At 40.6% G+C, this 27,161-nt stretch overlaps 3 protein-coding genes and 1 pseudogene across 5 annotated transcripts in view; 2 read left to right on the top strand and 2 right to left on the bottom strand.

Annotated features, from left to right (window-relative positions):
• Nucleotides 1-11,661, top strand: part of tenm3 (teneurin transmembrane protein 3) — a 248,719-nt gene extending 237,058 nt beyond the window's left edge. For both annotated transcript variants that reach the window (XM_088006070.1, XM_088006076.1), the window contains 11 exons: nucleotides 1,381-1,578; nucleotides 2,064-2,123; nucleotides 2,344-2,688; nucleotides 3,541-3,785; nucleotides 3,871-4,052; nucleotides 4,157-4,359; nucleotides 5,769-5,879; nucleotides 5,985-6,127; nucleotides 6,263-6,387; nucleotides 7,078-7,208; nucleotides 9,399-11,661. In XM_088006070.1, coding sequence (XP_087862196.1) covers nucleotides 1,381-1,578; nucleotides 2,064-2,123; nucleotides 2,344-2,688; nucleotides 3,541-3,785; nucleotides 3,871-4,052; nucleotides 4,157-4,359; nucleotides 5,769-5,879; nucleotides 5,985-6,127; nucleotides 6,263-6,387; nucleotides 7,078-7,208; nucleotides 9,399-10,154 — 2,499 coding nt within the window. In that variant the 3' untranslated portion in view covers nucleotides 10,155-11,661. The remainder of the gene's footprint in view (nucleotides 1-1,380; nucleotides 1,579-2,063; nucleotides 2,124-2,343; nucleotides 2,689-3,540; nucleotides 3,786-3,870; nucleotides 4,053-4,156; nucleotides 4,360-5,768; nucleotides 5,880-5,984; nucleotides 6,128-6,262; nucleotides 6,388-7,077; nucleotides 7,209-9,398) is intronic.
• Nucleotides 11,662-13,013: 1,352 nt separating this feature from the next.
• Nucleotides 13,014-17,370, bottom strand: LOC106925790 (deoxycytidylate deaminase). Its single transcript, XM_015000284.2, is given in 7 exon segments — nucleotides 13,014-13,616; nucleotides 13,619-13,659; nucleotides 14,761-14,857; nucleotides 15,718-15,834; nucleotides 16,134-16,269; nucleotides 16,477-16,576; nucleotides 17,202-17,370. Coding segments are annotated over 7 exon segments (636 nt in total). The 5' UTR covers nucleotides 17,237-17,370; the 3' UTR covers nucleotides 13,014-13,506.
• Nucleotides 17,371-17,572: 202 nt separating this feature from the next.
• On the top strand, nucleotides 17,573-20,427 carry LOC148161198 (teneurin-3 pseudogene; annotated as a pseudogene). Its single transcript, XR_015762994.1, has 2 exons — nucleotides 17,573-18,059; nucleotides 18,167-20,427. The product of XR_015762994.1 is annotated as a teneurin-3 pseudogene (transcript).
• Nucleotides 20,428-20,528: 101 nt separating this feature from the next.
• Nucleotides 20,529-26,225, bottom strand: LOC148161197 (deoxycytidylate deaminase-like). The gene is made up of 6 exons (XM_088006113.1): nucleotides 26,041-26,225; nucleotides 25,280-25,379; nucleotides 24,931-25,066; nucleotides 24,515-24,631; nucleotides 23,516-23,612; nucleotides 20,529-22,406 (listed from the first exon to the last, which is right to left on the bottom strand). Exons 1-6 carry the CDS (start codon nucleotides 26,073-26,075, stop codon nucleotides 22,253-22,255), a joined length of 639 nt encoding a protein of 212 aa, XP_087862239.1. The 5' UTR covers nucleotides 26,076-26,225; the 3' UTR covers nucleotides 20,529-22,252.
• Nucleotides 26,226-27,161: the final 936 nt, after the last annotated feature.

The following is a 27,161-nucleotide window of genomic DNA, read 5'->3' as shown; positions in this document are numbered from 1 at the left end:
TCTCCAAGCGTCCTGTATGTAATTTTATTCCATATGAATCAATGTTTGACTAGCTTGTTCCAGTGGGCAACTACAAAGTTTTTACCAACCAAGAAGGAAGTTTCTATCTGCAGTAAATGTGCGGTAAAACATACTTCACTTTGGAGTGGAGAAACTTGTGTGCAAGCTGCTTTTAGTTCATGCCAGGCTTGAGCTTAAGTGGTTTCACACTTGTTCCTGATCAATGTATTTTCATCTGAGAGAGGCAGTATATGCGTGAAATAGTTTGAACTGATGAATCTGCAGTCAATGGCTGCAAAAGACCTCCTTGACTTTAACGGAAATCCACGTCTTCTTAAAAAGAAACTGAGTAAGTGGAGAAAATTTGAATTAAACTTCTGCACCAAGTTCGTCTTTTTTTAAGACTGATTCAAGTATTACATCTTAAAATTATTCCACAGAACTTTTCAAATTCATTTTAATGCAATCATTCAGAAGAAGAACAGCATGGTGATGGAAACGCAGGATAGAGTAGCAAGTATCATGTAGGAAGGTGCTCTATAATTCTGAGTCTGCTAGTATTTTCCAAGGAATCTGTGCACTTACAAGAGACGGCAAAAAGCACGAAGTGAATGATTGTAGAAAGGCGGTGAGTAAAGTAAAGGAAACTAAGAACCAAGAAACTATCTTGTCCTCAAATAAAAGAAACTATTGATGTCAGGAAAGCAAGGCTGACAGAGAGAAGAGAGTAAAAGAAGAAGAAGAGACCATTAAAAAGTGAGTGGCTTTGAAAAACATCTCTAAGGGAGCTCAGGAGGGAGCAAAAAAACAAACAGTGTGAGGAGAAAGAGGACAGGGAGGAGGGGAGTGAATCCAACACGTCTGCTGTGTTAGCCTAGGAAGGGCCTGACACTCTGAACGGCACCTGGCCTTGTTTGTGTGGGGATACAGAAGGCGATTGATTGATAGCAATGGAAAGACAGACAGACTGACAGAGGTACAACGGTGAGACAAGACTCCAGGGACGCCTGGAGCTTAGTTAGGATGTTAGAGAGAGGTGGAGGCCAGGGGAGAAGAACAACAGAGGGCTTAAAATTAGAATCACAGAAAGGCGAAAGATGCAGCAGACCATGAAATATGTCCTCTACGGGGAAATGTCTCTTGTATTAATGTGAATCTGGATAAGAAAACATCTCAAAGTGTTTAATATAAACTGAATATCTTCGGAATAATTGTTTCTTTATTCCTTTGTTCACATTCGTCTTTCATTGGCTTGATTAAAGTAATTGAATCTGTAGCTGTCTTGTTCTGACCGAAGGAAAAAACAAAAATGGTGTTTCACTCTCCCTCAGCTTTGTGTCCTGTTTGTAACATCCTGCTGTCGTCTCCTCTCTTTGACAGTCCATGGTGTTGCTGCTGCACAGCCAGCATCAGTACATCTTCGACTACGACTCAGGGAACCGACTGTCAGCCGTCACCATGCCCAGCGTGGCTCGGCACACCATGCAGACCATCAGATCTGTGGGATACTACAGGAACCTGTACACCCCCCCGGAGAGCAACGCCTCCGTTACTGTGGACTACTCTGAGGAAGGGCAGGTGTGTGGCTTTTAATCAAACTGATGCAATCCTTCCTGGCTTTTGTAAAATAACTTTGCCTCTTCATACTGACTTCAGCTGTTTTTCTTCATGTAACAACCGTAGACTTCAGAGGTGTTGTATGTGTGACGTATCAACACAGATCAGTGCAAATTTGTTGAGTGGCAGGAAAATTATCCAAGCTTTCTAAAAAAAAAGTTTTTAAGGAATAAAAATCTATAAAATATGTTTTCCATTTGTATTTTTATTTTCACAATTTGCAAACTTTTTCTTTGTGTTGGTCAATCACATAAAATCTTAAGATAAATTAAGGTTTGTAAATGTAGCTTTACAGAAGTTTAAGGATGCTGAGGCTGCAGTCGTGTGTCTCTTTCTGATTGGCTTATGCCCAACAAATCATTCACAATTAATCTTAAACAAACTCCCAGAGAACTGCAAAACTGCCGAAACACTGACTTTCCCTGTCCATGTCTTTCTATGTCCAGCTCCTCAGAGTGGCTCATCTAGGAACTGGCCGACGGATTCTGTACAAATATCGCAGACAAGTATATGGCTTCATTATTATTTTTGATTATCTTAAGTTCACATCATATATTATGACCACTTCATGTGTAGTTGCAGAGTTCACCTAACCAACACTGCTGAGTGTCTCATGACAAGAACATTTCTGTTAGGTGTCATTTGTTTTGGTGTAAAACCAACACCTGTTTATGACATGTGACATTTCCATTATGGCAACGCTTGTGGTTGTATTTGTCTCCTCAGAATAAGCTGGCAGAGATCCTTTACGACTCGACGCGGGTCAGCTTCACGTACGACGAGACCGCTGGCGTGCTCAAAACCGTCAACCTCCAGAGCGAAGGCTTCATCTGCTCCATCCGCTACCGGCAGATCGGCCCGTTGGTCGACCGGCAAATATTCCGCTTCAGCGAGGACGGGATGGTGAACGCGCGCTTCGACTACACCTACGACAACAGCTTCAGGGTCACCAGCATGCAGGCTGTGATCAATGAGACGCCGCTGCCTATTGATCTCTACCAGTTCGACGATATCTCTGGGAAAGTGGAGCAGTTTGGGAAGTTTGGAGTTATCTACTATGATATCAATCAGGTAAGAGACGAGTCACTTCAATAGATTTAACCATTAGTGGGAAAAAGTAGGTCTTCATGTTGTGCTTGCAGCGATGAACCAAAGTATGTAGAGCACTCAAAATGAGAAGATAGAAAGCAGAAAGAATATTATAAATATGAGTTGGCTGTGAGGCTTCATGGTATTTCATATTGGTGAGGAGTAGGTTTGTGTAAATACATAGTATTCTTAAACTTATTGGGTCAACAATACTCATCTAATCATTGAATTGGTACGTTTAAGTCACTTCCATGGCCACAGGTACAGAGGACTGAACAATGGAGCGGCTGCAATTTTTAAAAGTTAGGTTGAAAATGGTGGAAACATAAGTTTAGAAAAATGTCTAAAAATATCTTGACATGTTATAAAAACTTGTTCAAGCATTTTGCATGTTAAGACTTATTCAACAAACTTATGTTTAATTGTTTAGTTTGAGCCTTGAATGATACATTTTTAGTCAACATGATATAATCCATTGAAAATGTAGGAAAACGTATATAATTGTACATAATCACATTATGGACCAACTTGCTCAGTGGAATCAGAAACTGCTTTTTTTTTATGCGCACGAGTGACGCATTGAGGTAAAGATTGAACAAGTAGTTTGGACAATTTCAATTCTGTTCTGAGAAATGCGCCAAAGCAACTGAGAAAAACTGTTATGCTAATTCTGAATTCCTCTTGACATAAATCAGATGAAACCCAGCAGAACATTTTTGGAAGTGTCTGTTACTTCACTCCTGAAACCGGCACCCACAGACTGTTTCCGAACTAAATCTAGCTGTAAGCTCTGCGTGTCACTGATTGGAGATCAACGTTTACTTCCTGTTTCAGATCATCTCCACAGCAGTGATGACCTACACCAAGCACTTCGACCAACACGGCCGGATCAAGGAGATCCAGTATGAGATTTTCAGGTCACTCATGTACTGGATCACTATTCAGTACGACAACATGGGCAGGGTCACCAAGCGCGAGATCAAGATCGGACCCTTTGCCAACACAACCAAATACGGCTATGAGTATGACGTTGATGGACAGCTGCAGACGGTCTCCCTCAATGAGAAGCTAATATGGAGGTGAGATTTGTTTCATGGAACTACTGTTTGAAGAAAACCTACTGGGTTGATGTGACAGGCTGACGGTTTAATGCCGGCTTTGCAGGTTTAACTACGACCTGAATGGAAACCTGCACTTACTGAACCCGGGGAACAGCGGCCGTCTGACGCCGCTACGCTATGATCTGAGGGACAGAATCACTCGCCTGGGGGATGTTCAGTACAAAATGGACGAAGACGGATTCCTGAGACAGAGAGGAACTGAGATATTTGAGTACAACTCCAAAGGTGGGAATTATCATCCCAACACACTAAACAAGATTTACATCCCTGTAAAACTGTCTGCTCTAGAACAAATCGATGTCATAACTTGTTCTTTTGTTTGATTTCAGGTCTTTTAGTTCGTGTGTACAGTAAAGCTGCCAGCTGGACCATCCAGTACCGTTACGACGGCTTGGGTCGGCGTGTGGCGTCCCGGAACAGCCTGGGCCAGCACCTGCAGTTCTTCTACGCCGACCTGAACTACCCCACCAGGATCACCCACGTCTACAACCACTCCAGCTCTGAGATCACCTCTTTCTACTACGACCTGCAGGTAGCTGCCGCTGTGCGCTAATTCTGACAGCCATTAGCCATGTTTCCATCCAATTATCATGCCAATCATGAGCAAACTTTGAAAATTTTACAGAAAAGGAAATGTGAATTAGGTGTGTTTCCTGGTTGTCTGCGTAGCCCGGTTGATTCGCTCCAGACCAAAGTTCAACTACGTCAGACGTTAAGCTTGGCTTTATTAATCAAGTAAATGATCGCTACGTCTGAAATTACTGAGAAAATGTGTTTTCATATCCCTTTAGCATGTTAGCTTTTTTACAGAAAAGCCAAAAACCACCTCAAACAAGGATAAAAAACATTTCCAAGTGTGAATCATATGTGCTTTTCCTTTCTTTTTTTACAACATAGTGTGTGGCCAGAAGTAGTACTTCTGCCCTACATTGTTATAATTTTGCTTGACAACTTCTTTGAACTATTGATTTTTTTTTCCAACTTGTTTATAAATTTGGGAATTTGAAATTACTTATTTGATCTGTTTTATCTTTATTCTCCTGTTTCCAATTTGATTGTTGGAGAAACCGACCTGTAGAGTGTTGACCATTATTGAACATCAGCATCAGACAACATAAGACTAATCATTTGAATTATATGTGCCAGTAAAAAATCTCACTGAGGCAGCCGGCCGTTCCAAGTGTTGCACAAGGCGCCCCACTCAGACACCTGCACCCCAAAATGTCTCTGCACACCACTGCCTGTGCTCCAAATCACATGAAAAGAATCTGCATTCTGTCTAGTTTTTCTTTCATCATTATTATCATTATTATTATTATTATTATTATTTGTGGATATACATGAGATCTGGGGGATAGAACATGAGCTGGATTTGTAGCCTTTGTCACAGCTCTGCAGCGCCTCCTGGAGGAAAAGATTGTGAATAACAAGCCGATCCGGAAGACATTCAATAGACCAGCTCTCACTTTACATTATCGCTCTCATTTTTCCTCATTTAAAGCTTTCTCTTTAAAGTTCAGTCCACTGACACCTGCTGTCTTGTTTGTACTCCATCTGTCAGCTTCTAATCCCGATGATCCAGCCTTCCTCTCGCTCTGCCTTCCACTTCAAACAAATAAAGCTTTCCTCATTTAGAGCGAATTTGGAAATATTACTTATGTCTGGGAGCTGAGGATCTCCCATGACGTTAGGCTTGTGTGTGTGTGTGTGTGTGTTTTTAAATCAAGCTTCTCCCACAGCGCTCACAAGTGAATGAACAGGTGAGTCTGGGAGGCTTCAGCAGCACAACACAGAAAAAACAATATAATGATGATGTTTGTATCATTTTTTAAAGCCCTGCTGTATATTACAAAGAGTTGTTCTGCTGTAATGATAGAAATTACCGGTATAAATCATCTCTTAGCTTTAATGAATGTAAGTGTGCCGTGTGTGGTTGCGCAGGGTCACGTGTTTGCCATGGAAATCAGCAGCGGAGAGGAGTTTTATATTGCGTGTGATAACACCGGGACTCCGCTGGCGGTCTTCAGCAACAACGGCCTGCTCCTTAAACAGGTACGACTGTTTCCTCATCAACCGCAGGAAGAAAGCAGCTGGGCATGTCATCTGTTCGTGAAATGGTTTTGTGTGTTATGAGTTAGTAAACGTGTGTGTTTGCAGGTACAATACACAGCATACGGGGAGGTCTACTTTGACTCCAACCCCGACTTCGTCCTTGTGATCGGTTTCCACGGCGGCCTGTACGATCCTCTGACACGACTGCTGCATTTCGGAGACAGAGATTATGACATCCCCGCTGGGAGGTAGACCGTCTGTCTCTTATTCGCTCATTTCTAGTCCAAGCATGGCATACGATTGCATGCAGGCACTCGCTGTGTGCTTTGTCAGCGTCACACCTGATCAGGTGCCTCGGTTTGTTGTTTCTTCTTCTCCTGAAGGTGGACCACTCCAGACATCAGCACATGGACGCGTGTGGGGAAAGACCCTCAGCCTTTTAACTTGTATATGTTCAGAGGGAACAACCCCGTAAGCAAGATTCATCAGGTCAAAGAGTATGTTACAGGTAATAAGTTCAATCTTGCCCCATTCACTGCAAAGACACAAAAACGTACCAAGTATATTTGGTCCATATTCTGGTGCAAATATTTTTGTACACTTCAAATAAGACAAACCTAACTTATAAGTAATTTTTCTGTAAGGTGTAGCTGCTTGTTTTAAGTCAATAACTCCTTGATATTGATGAAAAAGTACCAGTTCCAGTAGCAGATTACTTCACTCATAACATGGGAAAAATGTCATGCAATAAGTTAAATAATCTGCCAGCGTTCTGCTACACCAGCAAAGCAGGATTTTTTACTTTTATTTGAAACCAGAGCAGAAGTCACAGAAAATGCTGCGTTCCAGTTACCTGGGAAATGGGAACTCTGCTGGACTTGATGCCAAACATTCTGGTTAAGAAGTCTGCAATTCAACATGGCAAAGCCCATAAACGTAGTTTGCGACTGCTCATGCAAACATCATTTTAATTTTTATTTTCCACAAGCAAACACCAATTTCCATTTATTCAGTTTAGAGTTGCAGGTGCTACATGTAAAGTTGATTACGCACTCTTACATGCGTGTCTTGTAAAATTAACACGTTTCCACCGCACTTTACTACAGTTCCCAGTTCCAAGTATAACTGATATTTACTGGGTTCTTTAACTCCCTCTTTGTTTGTTTTGTTTTTTATTTCACTGCCCGTTTTTCTGCAGATGTCAACATCTGGTTGGTCACCTTCGGCTTCCATCTTCATAACGCTATCCCAGGATTCCCTATTCCCAAATTCGACCTGACGGAGCCGTCCCTGGAGATGAAAAAGAGCCAGCTTTGGGACGACCTGCCTGTGTGTATTCTTATTCATTTTAACTACAATGCTTTAGATAATCTGCCACTGATGACTGAATCCACAATACCATAGTATATATAGTAATGTGGACGGTTTTTCCTTGATTAATTTGCTGAGTGAGATCTTTTATCACCTCTCTGCAAACTGTGGCTTAAGATATTTTATTTATAGTTAATTAAATTCATTGCTGATGTCAGGTGTGTACACAGGAAGACTGAATGCTGTAAGTAAATCATTGTATTCGTTTAAAGGTGCACACACTTATGCAACTTATGAAGTTTATGTTTATTTCAGTCACAGCAACTGTTGCCTCATAGCTCTTTACAAGACCAACAGATGCAGTAAAATATAATAAATTGAGCCTGATTGTTGAGACAGATTGAGAGATGATTATATACATTCCAATTTGACTTATGAAATTGTTTTATCATTCAGTAATTTTTCACATCGCATTAGTTCAGTCACAAAGAAATGACAGAAATAATTACTTCACCTGTGATGTCTTGACGCCAAACTGCAACATTACATCTTTACTCTGTATGGACAGTTGGACACAGTTAGTTGGACATGCTGAATGTACTACTTTATTTTTATGTCTAAAAATTATCAGTTGATGTTATGATGTTGTAATATGTCTGTCAGCTGTAAAATTCAAAGCTTTAATACTAAATGCTCTCTTTGGAGATTAAAACGCAGCTATTCTGTCAGCACCTGTTACAACAACAGACCCACACTGACAATAAAGACAAAGCTCTGTGAACAATGACAGAGGAAAACACTGGCAGAGATAGGAAAGCGTGATCAAGTGAAGCCAGTCACTCCCATCACAACCTTATTTTCTGCTCCTTTCTCTTCTCCTACACCCACTCTGTTACTGGGGTAATTATATTGGACAGACTATCAAGCAGTCACACTTCTACTCAGCTTCAGCCCAAAAAGAGAGTTTGAATCAAGACAGAGTCGCAAATAATAAGAAGGGTAGGAGAGAAGGGTAAGTAGAGGATCAGAGAAGGTGAGGAAGGGAGTCAGAAAGGCTCAGAGCAATTTAAAGTGTTATCTGAAGTGAGGAATCATTTTTTCCAGAGACCTTCAGAAGCTGCGGGCGTGTTGACCAGCTGAGCCAACTAATACAGACACACACGTGTAGAAAAGATAGTTTACAGAGCAGACCACATGTACTATGTATTAGCATTGTACAGTTTAATGCTCTCCTCTGGAGGAGCTGCAACATGTTACAACCCCCAGCAGTCAAAAATAAAACATAAACATTTTAATTTTAAGAAATACAACTAAAAATCAGCTTAACGAATAATGAAACAGCCTTTTATATAAACAGTCATGGCCGGATTTAGAAGAGTAAAGGCCCCTGGGCTGGATGGAGTCAGTTCTGGTGCCCGATGCCAGAAAAGAAAATCATTTTCTCATGAAAATTACAGAACAATAATAAGTAGGGCTGCACATTTGCAGGGTCAAAATTGAAGGATGGTTGGTTTGCAGATGGTTTCCATGTTGGTCCCAAAAGGATGATCCTTTTCAAATATTTGAGTGTTTTTTTAATTAATAAAAATTCAATGTTTTAATAAAGCAACACATCCAAAATGAGCCCTTAACTTTAATATGAGATACAGCGTTTATAAAAAAAATGCATAGTATACAACAGAAACTTTTTTTTTTTTTTTTGCACTCACCCCCAAAACCTGAAGCCCTGGGTGACTGCCCTTAAAGGCTGGCCAAGTAAAAGGTTTTTAACAGGGACCATATGTGGCTCTTGCACTGATTTTGTGTATTATGAAGACATTTTTTTGTAGTTACAGTAAAATACCATTAACATAAACTTCTTATAATGGAAAATGTTTAGTGCAACACAAAGTATTTGTTTTTATAAACTTTTATGTTTTTATGAGTAGAACCACATCTACCCAGAGACTTTTACTGAGAAACCAACTTTGCTGCATGCAAATCAGCTTTTACTTAATTTATCAAACTTAATTTAATACTTATCAAAGTTTGGACACCCCTGGTCTGTCATATAAAATCCCAACAAAATACATGGAAGTTGGATTTTGCACTATGGCAGAAGGTGAAGTAATGTACATGAGTATAAATCTTTCTGCGAGGCACGTTGGTGGCTGTTTGTGTTTTAAGGCACTGGACATGTTGTGATGTCTCCTTGTTGCTTCTCTGCAGTCCATCTCAGGTGTGCAACAGGAAGTAACTCGCCAGTCATCCGCCTTCCTGTCCTTCGAGCGCATGCCGGAAATCCAGCCCAGCCGACGGCACTCCGACCACACCAAGCCCTGGCTGTGGTTCGCCACCATCAAGTCGCTGATTGGAAAGGGCGTCATGTTCGCTGTGGTGCAAGGACGAGTTGTGACAAATGCTCTGAACATTGCCAGCGAGGACTGCATCAAAGTGGCTGGAGTCCTGAACAACGCCTTCTACCTGGAGAACTTGCATTTCACTGTTGAGGGACGAGACACTCACTACTTCATCAAGACCAGCCTTCCTGAGAATGACCTGAGCGCCCTGCGCCTCACCTCAGGCAGGAAGTCACTGGAAAACGGCGTGAACGTCACAGTGTCCCAGTCTACAACCGTGATGAACGGCAGAACGCGACGCTTCGCCGATGTAGAACTGCAGTACGGTGCCCTGGTCCTCCACGTGCGCTACGGGACGACGCTGGACGAAGAGAAGACGCGAATCTTGGAGCAGGCACGGCAGAGGGCGCTGTCGAGCGCCTGGGCACGTGAACAGCAGCGAGTGAGAGACGGGGAGGAAGGCGTAAGACTGTGGACGGAGGGAGAGAAAAGGCAGCTGCTGAGCAGTGGGAAGGTTCAGGGCTACGACGGCTACTACGTCCTGTCCATCGAGCAGTACCCCGAACTGGCCGACAGCGCCAACAACATCCAGTTCCTCCGGCAGAGTGAGATAGGGAGGAGGTAACACGGCGTGAACGCGTCCAGATGGTTCCACCTCTGACTGTCAAAGACTAACACTTAAAAAAGTTCTGTTTTAACACTAAATGGATGTCACAGATTGAACTAAGACGGCAACAACTGCCCACTGACCCCCTTAGATTTCGCTTTGACCTGAAGCTACAGCTGTGACTGTCTTCATGCACCTGGGAAAGGTTCTTCAACGCCCTCCGTTTTCTGTTCCCTCTCGTGCTTTTAGACAGGCTGCACGCATGCCTTTCCACTTCCCTCCGACAGGCCAGGCTAACCTGACTGCCATATCTGCGAGCTGCCTACCTGTTAAACAGAGACTTTGGATAACGGAGGGAAACACAGAGACTGGTTCAGATAGGCAGCTTGGTGTGCGAGCAGCCGTCCGAAGCAGTTAAGCAGCCCTGGACTGTGCATCCTTAACAGATGTTGCGGGTACCATATGTCTGAGGGTCCAGATGGGCCCCATCACTCCGGTTTGAGCCTTGTCTATAGGATTTATTATTCCATGGCTGAAGCCATTGAATGGAACTGTTGTGGACTCTCTCTAAGAGAGACAGGCACAAAAAAGGACTGAAATTTGTACAAGTTAAAAAAAAAACAAGACTTTTTTTGTTGTTTGTTTGTAATTTTTGGTTTCGATTTTCTATATAAACTTGCATTTGCTTCAGAGAAAAAAAGGGATATTAAAATCAACAGAAAAGCGTTTACATCCTATTACCTACATGTATCGCACTATTACTACTATACCCACACCCCACCACCACAACAGATCATGAGAAGAACTTATCAAAAACCAAATGTTGCATTGTATTTTTTTTTCCTCCTACTGATAGCTAAGATCTGTTTGGTCATTTCTACAAGCACTCCTCATCCCTTGTGCTAATCCAAGGCTTGGAAAGCAAACCTCAGTGTGCAGAGGTAAGGTGATCACAGTTCACACAGTCTGTGTCGACCAGGAAGACCCAAGAGTCCTTTTCTTCTCCAAATTGTGACTCTGCTTCATAATGCATAGACCTTGTGATTTCGTCAGTCAAAGGTAGTAGTGCTGCTTGCAGTAGAAACTTGTTGTCATGGCTTGGTGGGGCGGGGGGGCAGCTGGGTTGCTGTGTTTAGCGACAGACTGTTGCTTCTCTCGTTGTTTTTGCTCGTTTTTCTTAAAGGGACAGTGCATCTTCATGAATGACATAAGTAACAGTAATAGATCAAAAATCGATGTGGCTGTTTTCTCATTGATTGTAGGTCTCTGGTCTCTTAGAGATTTTTTCTGTGTACATGTCTGTACAAAGGTTGGAAGGCAACTTTAAACATTTCAAAGGAAACAGAGTTAACATCGTACGCTGCAAAGGGTTTCTTTTCAGACAAGACAAGTCGACGTGTTTTGTTGATTTAACTTTATGTTGAAAGTTGAGAAATTCCATTTATCCGTACATCGATATTAGTCTCAGAGAAAGTAATTTATGTACAGTGTTTCTACGGTAAAGAATAAAAATCTTTAAAACTCCTGTCGTTTTGCTGTCTTCCTTTAACTGGCAGTAATTGATTTAGTTTTGATTGTAATTACAACAAATCAACATGAAACGTTAAAATAAAGTTCAAATTCAAACCCCTTTTATGCATTTATTTTGCTAATTTGTGTCAGAAATGATATTCAGTGAAATTACATTTATTTGGAACATATAAAATTTCAAAGAAGACATTAAACTAAATTTATACAATTATTTGTGCTATGGTTTGGATATTTAAACCTCAACCAGAATCAGGACTAGAACCGATGAACAGCTGCTGCGGTTTGCGTCGCCATGGCGACTGGATTCAGAGATTGGACTGGGAGTGTTGGGTTCCTCCTTGGCCTGGGGCTGCTGCAGTTTCTGGGAGCACCAAGAGCTGCAAGCTTTCCACCCATCTCACCATTCAAACAACTTCACACCCTCCAGGCGTAAAATTAACACGCACAGCTAGTAAACGCTCATCCGTGACATAAATAATCTAAATGAAGGTCAAAGATTCCCATTTCATCAAAACAAAAAAAACAAAAAAAGTAAATGGGCATAAAAAAATTAATTCTTGTCAAGAATTATTCTCCAACAGACCAAGTTTTACTTGGAGTAAAACCAAAGTTTTCACTCTGAAAGCAGGATTTCATATATTTTGTTCTCAAAACTTTTAAAGTTCTGCTTTTCAGTTTGAACGCAGGACTTAATGTCTCTCCTCAAAACTTGTAATGCTTGTACTCTGAACTTCTGCTCTTTCAAATATTCACTGTGCTCTCTCAAACTTTTCTCCTCACGCTCAAAACTTGTGTAATCGTATCAAATCTTGCACACTTCTGCTCCCTTACAAATCATTTTCTGCTCTCTCAGAAGAGAACAGTCCCTGGCAACCTGTCAGCCGATAGAATTAAAGTGTTATACTGGATTTGAATGTTTCCTTCTAAAGGGTGTGCCTGTGTGGCTACTGAAGATTGCAGTAACCTGCACCACCCACTAGATGTTTCTCTCTACATTACGAGGCGACATCATGCTTTCAAATTGAAAATGTAAGCACAAGTACTAAAGGTTTTGAGAACTAAAGACATGAAATCCTGCTTTCAGATTAAAAATGCGTGCTCTCCAATTATGGCAGAAAAATTCCCCCATACACCAACCCTAATACATTTTATCAAAATTGAATATGATCATACATCACCAGGTATGCAGAGAGGTAACATCCCATTAAAACCACATGTAGCTAGGTGGGGAGTTGTGCTAATTGTAAGTCGTCTTTACAAAAAACAGCTTTTTTGTTCAATCATCTATGGAATTATGCAAACTGTGAACATGCTTTTTAAAGAATAAAAAGCATTAAGTCATTAAGCTTTTGTCATCTCACTTTTATTGCACTGGGAGGCACAGATGGCTGCCACAGTAGAAGGAAGGACAGTGTAAACATCTGCCTTCCCTCCTCATTAATAAGAATACAAATTCAATGGTGTGCATCTGATTAGCTGTCAATGACTGTCAGCGTAACAAAAAATGTCATTAACTCACATAGTTTTGTGTGTGTGTGTTTTTAAACAAGCCTCTTCTTAGCATGTCGGGTCTAAAATGTAAGCAAACTAATAAAATGGTGGCAAACACCACAGGGGGATTTCCACATCCGTAACAATCCAGAGTGATGCACAGTAGCAATGATATCCAGCACCAAGAGTATTTACAACCAATAAAAAAAATAAAGCTACAGTAAGGTTTCAAATGTACACGAAAAAAATCATTAAAGGTAAAAAAAAAAAAAAAACAATGCTCACGCTAAATAGTGCTATTTTCCAAACCATGAGGATTAAACTACTTCCCTGCTGAACACCAATGTGTTCAGGAGTTATTCATGGAAGCGGCGGCAGAATCTGGTGTTTCTCCGTCTGCTTGGCTCAGCTGCTCTCCTCGCTGGTGGCAGAGTCCAGCGTTTCCCCGGTGGTTAATGAATTAAAATCAATTTCAAGCTTAGGCTTCTTGGGCTTGAACGGGCTGTAAAAACATGGAGGAAAAACTGAAGGTCAAATCACACAGACGAGTTGATGATGCACACAACACTAGCAGGGCATGTCGAGAGGGTAAAGGTCAATCCTTTCCAATCAGATTTCCTGCCATGGCTCCTGACTCACGATGGAATCGGTTCATTCGAGTCGACGCTCTGTCAACGAGAGCTGAGCAGCTTCTAGACAGAGAGAGAAACTTCTCCGATCTAATAAAAGGCTAATATTATTTGCAATCAAATATGTGCACAGATCTGGAGACCAGATTGGACAAAAACCTGTATAACTTCATGATTATTTCACTTACAACAAGACATTTTTCCAATATTATGAGGGAAGTTATTTACTTAAAACAAGATCCTATATCTCACTGAAAAGTTACCTGTAAGTTAGTAAATAAGATAAAACTAAGATATTTGGACTAGAAACTAGACTAAAAATACTTTTGTGTTTTTGTAGCGCATTTAGAATATACTTAAACTAGTTTGGAACTTAAATCTGTAAATGATTCAAATATTTAGAAATTATTTTGGGAACTATTAAACCCTCCCATCAATTAAGAACACATCGGTGGGAGGGTGGAGATGTTATTTTTACCACTTTTTGAGCTTGTATGATCAGATTAACTTCGTTTACATCCAAGTTGTGAAACTAATAGTTACTATTTTGTTTTTTATTTCTGCCCCGATTTCCTTAATTGTTGGTGATCATGATAAACCAAAAGGTCTGAAAATCAGCCACTTTTACATTTTGATCTGCAGTGGCAGACAGACGGACCTGCCCACCAGGTCACTTATCCACAGTGGGGTTAAAAACAGTCACCCCACTGTTGCCAACTTTGTCACTACATGCAGCAACTTTTCAGACAGAAAAAATGGAGAGAAAAAAATCTGCATTGGACATCAGAAAAGGCTTTTTAATAAAAGTCAAATACATTTTATCTTTTAAAACTGATTAATACTGGTCTCTAGACTTTTCTAAACAAGGAGCTCAACCTACTAAACCTCCAGAAACACCTGAGTGAGCTCAATTTTCCCTCCATCACACATGGATGAATAAATAAAGCAGGAAACCAACAGTGTTTGTGATCTACCTATATTTTACTTCAGCCATGTCGAGCAGCTTTCTGGAAGCAACCACCGCAGGCGTATCATGGTACTTGTCCGAAAGATACACAACTTCTTTAAGACCTGGAGGGAGAGCAGCAGAGACACGGAACCGATTTTAGCTGTTAAACATGTAGATGCATCAGCTCATGTTAAACGACGTTCGACCCAGATCAGATTTACAGCAGACAGCTGAGGTGCAACTTTGCAGATTTTAGCTGTTGCCCTGCTGAAGAGTTTTTGTTAGTTTATAAGTTCTAAATTTCAAAGAATATTTTCCAAACAGACAAGACAGACTGATACGTGGCCAGATTTCCACAGGAACCTATCAGAGGTTATACAGCAGATATGAAAGAAGCGTTAGTCTGAAAACACTTTAAGGTTTTACAGCAATCAACTAGAGCTGAAATAATTAATCAGATTATTCGATTATTGAAATGATCAACTAATTTATTAATCAATTATTCATAACTGGAGTATGCAGACTTAAAGAAAAAAAATCATTTGCTGAAAACCAACATTTTTGGAGCAATAATTAAGCCCAAACTGCAGAAAATATAAGCACATTTTGCTAATTTAAGACAAAAACACCTTTGTCTAAAATATGTTTTACCCCCAGCTCATCAGGGGGCAGATTTACCTTCATTCAGTTCAAATTCACTAAAGGAATGCTGTGTTGTTAAAGTGTAGGTAATAAGATTTTTCTTATTTAAGAAAGGCACTGAATTATTTGTTGATTTGCATTTTTAATATATTTCCAAGAGTGTATAAATATGAAATACAAATTCTGCAAGGAGTCCATTTATTTTAATAACCAATTAAAATAATCGTTAGTTGCAGTCCTACAATCAACAGACACTATGAAGTGAAATTTGCTCTTTAAACAACCCCAAAAGTAAATCCTAATAATGAGATTATTTTAGCTGTGTGGTCCCAACAATCACCTGCTTGGATGATGAGTTTAGCACACTCATTGCATGGGAACAAAGCCACATACATTGTGCATCCTTTCACATCAGCGCTGTACTTGTTCATGATGGCGTTCAGTTCTGCATGGCACACTGTGGGACCAAACAGACCACAGACTCAGCACAATATGAGGCGGGTTACTTTACATCCATTTTAACTATATTACATTACAAACAACAATGACCAATATATTTTAAACCCAATATAGTGTGCATCCACAACTTACTCTTTTTACAATTGCACAATCCAAAACATTTAAGTAAACCTGTAGAATCTCCATGTCAGGTTTTGATGTGTTTTGTTAAAACATGAAAAAAAGGGACCCTTATTCAAAATTTTTCCAAATTTTGATCTGAAAAACATTGATCTGCATATGGCGATGTGTTCCTACCATAAGGGTATTTGGTGTCGAGGGGGTCATCGGCAGAACGCGACCAGGGCAACAGGTCGTCATCACAACCATTGGGCATGCCGTTGTAACCAATGCCAACAATCTTATTCTCCTGATTCACTATGCATGCACCCACCTGCAGGGAGACAGAAAGAGGGCCCGAAAACATCAGTTATTTACCACACACACACAAAACCACGTTCAACTTGACACAAATTCTACAGAAAATACTCCATGTTGTCACGAAAAATCGTTAAAATATCTTAATATGTTAAGTAGTTAATAAAAACGCAACTGTCAACCCCTAGCCAAAGTATTTAGTAGCTTTATTCCGTCCATTCACCTGTGAGCTTGGGTCTTTGCTCCTTTGTGCTGACAGAAAGGCTACAGCCATGAAATACTCTGATGACTCCAGGTAGTCATCCCGTGGCCGGGTTGCGCCACTGTAAACACACAAAGACAGAATATAGTTTAATGAATTATGGAGAAAAGAAAAGTTTAAACAGCCTTGTCTCTGATTAGCTGAATTTATTGTTTTGACTTCTGAGTAATCGTTGACATAGTAAATGTGGAGGATGAAGACTTAATTTAATAGATTTCATTTGTTACTCCGAAATCAGAATTTACAGGTCAGAAAACTCACATTTAAAGCCTCGTGATTTTGGGATTAAAACCTGGTGACTGTGTTAATCATTGTCAGTTTTTATATACAGCTCGTAATTATTTAAGTTAACCTTTAAAGTTAGCTTGAGGAAAAATACCAAACAAAATCTTTGAAAAATCCCTTCGCTCAAAGAGGACGGTAATGCGCATGAGCAAGCAAAAAGTCATATAGGACTGGTATGAAACTTATTTAAATATATAAATTGTTCAAGGTCTATCTTAACGTAACAAACACATTTAACACGACCATACCTCTACTTTTATGTCTAATACATGTGACAGACATGCTGACGTGCACTCTCAGGCTGGAGATCGAAACAAAACGAACCGCATACGACGAAACATTCAAGTTATTATCTGACTCTTCGGACATGCAAGTCATTTGTAATATAAGCGAAGTTTTACCCATTCAACGGATCCGGCGACTGGTTTTCTCCCATGGTTGCACCGAAGATAGGAAGCAACGTTTGAGCAGCGAAAACAAATACAACAGAACCCTGTTACTCTGAAAGGGGAATAAATTTCCGCGTTTGCCGTGGGTTAAAGAGCCCAATGCGTAATCTGACAGGTGAAGCAACAATTTATGTCCTTTCACAAAAAAAAACCTGATTTGCACCTACTAATGGCACGCAAATCGTGACACCGCACCTACTAATGGCACGCAAATCGTGACACCGCACCTACTGATGGCACGCAAATCGTGACACCGCACCTACTGATGGCACGCAAATCGTGACACCGCACCTACTGATGGCACGCAAATCGTGACACCGCACCTACTAATGGCACTTCCGGTGGCAGGTGTGACACCTGCCACAAGTGCCACTGCTTTCGGGACTAGCTGCCAGTGTTGTCACCGACTTCGGCTGACCTCGGCACCTCGTACTGGCACTTCCGCTGACACCTGCCACAAGTGCCACTGTTTTCGGGGCTAGCGGTCAGTGTTGTCACTGACTTCGGCACCTTCCAAGGGTTGCCGCTACCTCATACTGGCACCTCCCACGCCTCACGGACCGCTCTGGCCTATTTTCGCTGATGAGATTTAGGGCGGCCATTTTAGAGCGGTCGACCGCTCCCTCAGCGTTATACGTTGGACAGGCACAATGACGTATTTGCGCATTTAATCTTTCATAACATGCTGTTTTGTTACTGGAAACTTTATACAAACTTATCCTTATACTTATCAAAGTTTGGACACCCCTGGTCTGTCATATAAAATCCCAATAAAATACATGGAAATTGGATTTTGCACTATGGCAGAAGGTGAAGTAATGTACATGAGTATAAATCTTTCTGCAAGGCACGTTGGTGGCCGTTTGTGTTTTAAGGCACTGGACATGTTGTGATGTCTCCTTGTTGCTTCTCTGCAGTCCATCTCAGGTGTGCAACAGGAAGTAACTCGCCAGTCATCCGCCTTCCTGTCCTTCGAGCGCATGCCGGAAATCCAGCCCAGCCGACGGCACTCCGACCACACCAAGCCCTGGCTGTGGTTCGCCACCGTCAAGTCGCTGATTGGAAAGGGCGTCATGTTCGCTGTGGTGCAAGGACGAGTTGTGACAAATGCTCTGAACATTGCCAGCGAGGACTGCATCAAAGTGGCTGGAGTCCTGAACAACGCCTTCTACCTGGAGAACTTGCATTTCACTGTTGAGGGACGAGACACTCACTACTTCATCAAGACCAGCCTTCCTGAGAATGACCTGAGCGCCCTGCGCCTCACCTCAGGCAGGAAGTCACTGGAAAACGGCGTGAACGTCACAGTGTCCCAGTCTACAACCGTGATGAACGGCAGAACGCGACGCTTCGCCGACGTAGAACTGCAGTACGGTGCCCTGGTCCTCCACGTGCGCTACGGGACGACGCTGGACGAAGAGAAGACGCGAATCTTGGAGCAGGCACGGCAGAGGGCGCTGTCGAGCGCCTGGGCACGTGAACAGCAGCGAGTGAGAGACGGGGAGGAAGGCGTAAGACTGTGGACGGAGGGAGAGAAAAGGCAGCTGCTGAGCAGTGGGAAGGTTCAGGGCTACGACGGCTACTACGTCCTGTCCATCGAGCAGTACCCCGAACTGGCCGACAGCGCCAACAACATCCAGTTCCTCCGGCAGAGTGAGATAGGGAGGAGGTAACACGGCGTGAACGCGTCCAGATGGTTCCACCTCTGACTGTCAAAGACTAACACTTAAAAAAGTTCTGTTTTAACACTAAATGGATGTCACAGATTGAACTAAGACGGCAACAACTGCCCACTGACCCCCTTAGATTTCGCTTTGACCTGAAGCTACAGCTGTGACTGTCTTCATGCACCTGGGAAAGGTTCTTCAACGCCCTCCGTTTTCTGTTCCCTCTCGTGCTTTTAGACAGGCTGCACGCATGCCTTTCCACTTCCCTCCGACAGGCCAGGCTAACCTGACTGCCATATCTGCGAGCTGCCTACCTGTTAAACAGAGACTTTGGATAACGGAGGGAAACACAGAGACTGGTTCAGATAGGCAGCTTGGTGTGCGAGCAGCCGTCCGAAGCAGTTAAGCAGCCCTGGACTGTGCATCCCTAACAGATGTTGCGGGTACCATATGTCTGAGGGTCCAGATGGGCCCCATCACTCCGGTTTGAGCCTTGTCTATAGGATTTATTATTCCATGGCTGAAGCCATTGAATGGAACTGTTGTGGACTCTCTCTAAGAGAGACAGGCACAAAAAAGGACTGAAATTTGTACAAGTTAAAAAAAAAACAAGACTTTTTTTGTTGTTTGTAATTTTTGGTTTCGATTTTCTATATAAACTTGCATTTGCTTCAGAGAAAAAAAGGGATATTAAAATCAACAGAAAAGCGTTTACATCCTATTACCTAGATGTATCGCACTATTACTACTATACCCACACCCCACCACCACAACAGATCATGAGGAGAACTTATCAAAAACCAAATGTTGCATTGTATTTTTTTTTCCTCCTACTGATAGCTAAGATCTGTTTGGTCATTTCTACAAGCACTCCTCATCCCTTGTGCTAATCCAAGGCTTGGAAAGCAAACCTCAGTGTGCAGAGGTAAGGTGATCACAGTTCACACAGTCTGTGTCGACCAGGAAGACCCAAAAGAGTCCTTTTCTTCTCCAAATTGTGACTCTGCTTCATAATGCATAGACCTTGTGATTTCGTCAGTCAAAGGTAGTAGTGCTGCTTGCAGTAGAAACTTGTTGTCATGGCTTGGTGGGGCGGGGGGGCAGCTGGGTTGCTGTGTTTAGCGACAGACTGTTGCTTCTCTCGTTGTTTTTGCTCGTTTTTCTTAAAGGGACAGTGCATCTTCATGAATGACATAAGTAACAGTAATAGATCAAAAATCGATGTGGCTGTTTTCTCATTGATTGTAGGTCTCTGGTCTCTTAGAGATTTTTTCTGTGTACATGTCTGTACAAAGGTTGGAAGGCAACTTTAAACATTTCAAAGGAAACAGAGTTAACATCGTACGCTGCAAAGGGTTTCTTTTCAGACAAGACAAGTCGACGTGTTTTGTTGATTTAACTTTATGTTGAAAGTTGAGAAATTCCATTTATCCGTACATCGATATTAGTCTCAGAGAAAGTAATTTATGTACAGTGTTTCTACGGTAAAGAATAAAAATCTTTAAAACTCCTGTCGTTTTGCTGTCTTCCTTTAACTGGCAGTAATTGATTTAGTTTTGATTGTAATTGCAACAAATCAACATGAAACATTAAAATAAAGTTCAAATTCAAACCCCTTTTATGCATTTATTCTGCTAATTTGTGTCAGAAATGACATTCAGTGAAATTACATTTATTTGGAACATATAAAATTGTCAAAGAACACATTAAACTAAATTTATACAATTATTTGTGCTATGGTTTGGATATTTAAACCTCAACCAGAATCAGGACTAGAACCAATGAACAGCTGCTCCATGGCGACTGGATTCAGAGATTGGACTGGGAGGGTTGGGTTCCTCCTTGGCCTGGGGCTGCTGCAGTTTCTGGGAGCACCAAGTGCTGCAAGCTTTCCACCCATCTCACCATTCAAACAACTTCACACCCTCCAGGTGTAAAATTAACACGCACAGCTAGTAAACGCTCATCCGTGACAAAGAATCCAAATGAAGGTCAAAGATTCCCATTTCATCAAAACAAAAAAAAAAGTAAATGGGCATAAAAAAAACTAATTCCTGTCAAGAATTATTCTCCAACAGACCAAGTTTTACTTGGTGGAGTAAAACCAAAGTTTTCACTCTGAAAGCAGGATTTCATATCTTTTGTTCTCAAAACTTTTAAAGTCCTGCTTTTCAGTTTGAAAGCAGGACTTAATGTCTCTTCTCAAAACTTGTATTGCTTGTACTCTGAACTTCTGCTCTTTCAAATATTCACTGTGCTCTCTCAAACTTTTCTCCTCACGCTCAAAACTTGTGTAATCGTATCAAATCTTGCACACTTCTGCTCACTTACAAATCATTTTCTGCTCTCTCAGAAGAGAACAGTCCCTGGCAACCTGTCAGCCAATAGAATTAAAGTGTTATACTGGATGCATTTGTTTCCTTCTAAAGGGTGTGCCTGTGTGGCTACTGAAGATTGCAGTAACCTGCACCGCCCACTAGCTGTTTCTCTCTACATTACGAGGCGACATCATGCTTTCAAATTGAAAATGTAAGCACAAGTACTAAAGGTTTTGAGAACTAAATACATGAAATCCTGCTTTCAAATTAAAAATGCATCCTCTCCAATTACGGCAGAAAAATTCCCCCATACACCAACCCTAATACATTTTATCAAAATTGAATATGATCATACATCACCAGGTATGCAGAGAGGTAACATCCCATTAAAACCACATGTAGCTAGGTGGGGAGTTGTGCTAATTGTAAGTCGTCTTTACAAAAAACAGCTTTTTTGTTCATCTATGGAATTATGCAAACTGTGAACATGCTTTTTAAAGAATAAAAAGCATTAAGTCATTAAGCTTTTGTCATCTCACTTTTATTGCACTGGGAGGCAGATGGCTGCCACAGTAGAAGGAGGGACAGTGTAAACATCTGCCTTCCCTCCTCATTAATAAGAATACAAATTCAATGGTGTGCATCTGATTAGCTGTCAATGACTGTCGGCGTAACAAAAAATGTCATTAACTCACATAGTTTTGTGTGTGTGTGTTTTTAAACAAGCCTCTTCTTAGCATGTCGGGTCTAAAATGTAAGCAAACTAATAAAATGGTGGCAAACACCACAGGGGGATTTCCACATCCGTAACAATCCAGAGTGATGCACAGTAGCAATGATATCCAGCACCAAGAGTATTTACAACCAATAAAAAAAATAAAGCTACAGTAAGGTTTAAAATGTACACGAAAAAAATCATTAAAGGTTAAAAAAAAACAAAAAAACAATGCTCACGCTAAATAGTGCTATTTTCCAAACCATGAGGATTAAACTACTTCCCTGCTGAACACCAATGTGTTCAGGAGTTATTCATGGAAGCGGCGGCAGAATCTGGTGTTTCTCCGTCTGCTTGGCTCAGCTGCTCTCCTCGCTGGTGGCAGAGTCCAGCGTTTCCCCGGTGGTTAATGGAATTAAAATCAATAACAATCTCAGAACTCTTGGGCTTGAACTGCCTGTCAAAACACGGAGGAAAAACTGAAGGTCAAATCACACAGACGAGTTGATGATGCACACAACACTAGCAGGGCATGTCGAGAGGGTAAAGGTCAATCCTTTCCAATCAGATTTCCTGCCATGGCTCCTGACTCACGATGGAATCGGTTCATTCGAGTCGACGCTCTGTCAACGAGAGCTGAGCAGCTTCTAGACAGAGAGAGAAACTTCTCCGATCTAATAAAAGGCTAACATTTGCAATCAAATATGTGCACAGATCTGGAGACCAGATTGGACAAAAACCTGTATAACTTCATGATTATTTCACTTACAACAAGACATTTTTCCAATATTATGAGGGAAGTTATTTACTTAAAACAAGATCCTATATCTCACTGAAAAGTTACCTGTAAGTTAGTAAATAAGATAAAACTAAGATATTTGGACTAGAAACTAGACTAAAAATACTTTTGTGTTTTTGTAGCGCATTTAGAATATACTTAAGCTAATTTGGAACTTAAATCTGTAAATAATTCAAATATTTAGAAATTATTTTGGGAACTATTAAACCCTCCCATCAATTAAGAATACATCAGTGGGAGGGTGGAGATGTTATTTTTACCACTTTTTGAGCTTGTATGATCAGATTAACTTCGTTTACATCCAAGTTGTGAAACTAATAGTTACTATTTTGTCTGTTTTTCATTTCTGCCCCGATTTCCTTAATTGTTGGTGATCATGATAAACCAAAAGGTCTGAAAATCAGCCACTTTTACATTTTGATCTGCAGTGGCTGACAGACGGACCTGCCCACCAGGTCACTTATCCACAGTGGGGTTAAAAACAGTCACCCCACTGTTGCCAACTTAGCAACTTTGTCACTACATGCAGCAACTTTTCAGACAGAAAAAGTGGAGAGAAAAAAATCTGCATTGGACATCAGAAAAGGCTTTTTAATAAAAGTCAAATACATTTTATTTTTAAAAACTGATTAATACTGGTCTCTAGACTTTTCTAAACAAGGAGCTCAACCTACTAAACCTCCAGAAACACCTGAGTGAGCTCAATTTCCCCTCATCACACGTGGATGAATAAATAAAGCAGGAAACCAACAGTGTTTGTGATCTACCTGAACTGTACTCCAGCCATGCTGAGCAGCCTTCTGGAAGCAACCATGTCAGGCGTATCATGGTACTTGTCCGAAAGATACACAACTTCTTTAAGACCTGGAGGGAGAGCAGCAGAGACACGGAACCGATTTTAGCTGTTAAACATGTAGATGCATCAGCTCATGTTAAACGACGTTCGACCCAGATCAGATTTACAGCAGACAGCTGAGGTGCAACATTGCAGATTTTAGTTGTTGCCCTGCTGAAGAGTTTTTGTTAGTTTATAAGTTCTAAATTTCAAAGAATATTTTCCAAACAGACAAGACAGACTGATACGTGGCCAGATTTCCACAGGAACCTATCAGAGGTTATACAGCAGATATGAAAGAAGCGTTAGTCTGAAAACACTTTAAGGTTTTACAGCAATCAACTAGAGCTGAAATAATTAATCGGATTATTCGATTATTGAAATGATCAACTAATTTATTAATCAATTATTCATAACTGGAGTATGCAGACTTAAAGAAAAAAAATCATTTGCTGAAAACCAACATTTTTGGAGCAGTTGTTAAGCCCAAACTGCAGAAAATATAAGCACATTTTGCTAATTTAAGACAAAAACACCTTTGTCAAAAATATGTTTTACCCCCAGCTCATCAGGGGGCAGATTTACCTTCATTCAGTTCTAATTCACTAAAGGAATGCTGTGTTATTAAAGTGTAGGTAATAAGATTTTTCTTATTTAAGAAAGGCACTGAATTATTTGTTGATTTGCATTTTTAATATATTTCCAAGAGTGTATAAATATGAAATACAAAATCTGCAAGGAGTCCATTTATTTTAATAACCAATTATTAAAATAATCGTTAGTTGCAGTCCTACAATCAACAGACACTATGAAGTGAAATTTGCTCTTTAAACAACCCCAAAAGTAAAAATGTGAAATTAATAACAATAAAAGGCTCTTATGAGGCATCCTAATAATGAGATTATTTTAGCTGTGTGGTCCCAACAATCACCTGCTTGGATGATGAGTTTAGCACACTCATTGCATGGGAACAAAGCCACATACATTGTGCATCCTTTCACATCAGCGCTGTTCTTGTTCATGATGGCGTTCAGTTCTGCATGGCACACTGTGGGACCAAACAGACCACAGACTCAGCACAATATGAGGCGGGTTACTTTACATCCATTTTAGCTATATTACATTACAAACAACAATGACCAATATATTTTAATCCCAATACAGTGTGCATCCACAACTTACTCTTTTTACAATTGCACAATCCAAAACATTTAAGTAAACCTGTAGAATCTCCATGTCAGGTTTTGATGTGTTTTGTTAAAACATGAAAAAAAGGGACCCTTATTCAAAATTTTTCCAAATTTTGATCTGAAAAATATTGATCTGCATATGGCGATGTGTTCCTACCATAAGGGTATTTGGTGTTGAGGCGGTCATCGGCAGAACGCGACCAGGGCAACAGGTCGTCATCACAACCATTGGGCATGCCGTTGTAACCAATGCCAACAATCTTATTCTCCTGATTCACTATGCATGCACCCACCTGCAGGGAGACAGAAAGAGGGCCCGAAAACATCAGTTATTTACCACACACACACAAAACCACGTTCAACTTGACACAAATTCTACAGAAAATACTCCATGTTGTCACGAAAAATCGTTAAAATATCTTAATATGTTAAGTAGTTCATAAAAATGCAACTGTCAACCCCTAGCCAAAGTATTTAGTAGCTTTATTCCGTCCATTCACATTCACCTGTGAGCTTGGGTCTTTGCTCCTTTGTGCTGACAGAAAGGCTACAGCCATGAAATAATCTGGCCACTCCAGGTAGTCATCCCTTTTCCGGGTCGCGCCACTGCAGACACACAAAGACAGAATATAGTTTAATGAATTATGGAGAAAAGAAAAGTTTAAACAGCCTTGTCTCGGATTAGCTGAATTTATTGTTTTGACTTCTGAGTAATCGTTGACATAGTAAATGTGGAGGATGAAGACTTAATTTAATAGATTTCATTTGTTACTCTGAAATCAGAATTTACAGGTCAGAAAACTCACATTTAAAGCCTCGTGATTTTGGGATTAAAACCTGGTGATTGTGTTAATCATTGTCAGTTTTTATATACAGCTCGTAATTATTTAAGTTAACCTTTAAAGTTGCGAGTTGGATAAGACTGAGAAAAATTTTGCTTGAGGAAAAATACCAAACAAAATCTTTGAGGTGGAGAGGAAAAATCCCTTCGCTCAAAGAGGACGGTAATGCGCATGAGCAAGCAAAAAGTCATATAGGACTGGTATGAAACTTATTTAAATATATCAAATGTTCAAGGTCTATCTTAACGTAACAAACACATTTAACACGACCATACCTCTACTTTTATGTCTAACACATGTGACAGACATGCTGACGTGCACTCTCAGGCTGGAGATCGAGACAAAACAAAGCGCATACGACGAAACATTCAAGTTATCTGACTCTTCGGACATGCAAGTCATTTGTAATATAAGCGAAGTTTTACCCATTCAACAGGTCCGGCAACTTGTTTTCTTCCATAGTTGCACCGAAGATAGGAAGCAACGTTTGAGCAGCGCAAACAAACACAACAGAACCCTGTTACTCTGAAAGGGGAATAAATTCCCGCGTTTACCGTGGGTTAAAGAGCCCAATGCGTAATCTGACAGGTGAAGCAACAACTTCTGTCCTTTCACTAAAAAAAAACTCTGATTTGTACATGTGACGAAAAATATTGTATTGCAGACCAGACTGACTTCACTGCTGATACTTAAGGAATGGGTCTTGTGTTATTTCATATTTATTGATTACCTTGTTAGACCTGCTCAGGGGCGTAAAAACGTATCTTATAATTCACGCCCATCTTCTTTATCGCCACCTGTTGGATACAATTTACAAATACAGCGAAATAATTTTAGACCAGTCTTAGCTCTTTGTGCGATGTATAATTTCCCAAAAAGGAAGGAAGTTAAGAAGCAGCAGTTCTAAGTTGTTCAACTGAATAAAATTCTAACAATAATTTTAACAAAACCTAAAGGTTAGTAACAGTTATACCACCATTCAAAATCAGACCTGTAACTTTTGTGTTTTGTGCACACAACGAATTTAACTTTGGTTCTGCTTTGCTTTTAGTAAATAATCGTCCTAAATCATTAGAAATGCAATGATCAGATACAATACTCCAATCTTTAACTATAGGACAGTCATGACACAATGGTAGCTTGTGTTTTTGCTGTAAGTTTTCCAGATTCTTTTTGTTCCGACATAAACTAAACTCAGGACAAGATGGCTTGCTGCCCAGTAGTGTGTTGATTTCGCTTGTAAAACATCCCAACTAGGCATGGATTCCTCTAGATCCCCAAAGACTTGTTGTGCTATCTCGTAGCAAAAATGTTAGCAGGAAATAATTTCAGTCCCAGTAGTTGAAACATGGGAGCTGCAAAGTGTATCTATAACAATTTATCATACCAGACCACTTTTATTACTCTGGAGTCCAATTGTGATGGTCATGTGCCCATTGTTGACAGTTTTAGAGGTGGGGACAGTTTTGTTTTTTTTGGATCGACAATAATACAGGAGAGAATGAATAAACACTACATTGTGGTAAAAAAATTACATTCACAACTA

The sequence above is a fragment of the Poecilia mexicana genome, unplaced genomic scaffold (assembly GCF_051168715.1).
Source record: "Poecilia mexicana isolate PSO_F unplaced genomic scaffold, ASM5116871v1 scaffold_1, whole genome shotgun sequence".
NCBI lineage: Eukaryota > Metazoa > Chordata > Actinopteri > Cyprinodontiformes > Poeciliidae > Poecilia > Poecilia mexicana.
Note: the sequence above shows the minus strand (reverse complement) of the source record. Positions and strands in the feature narration are given on the sequence as shown.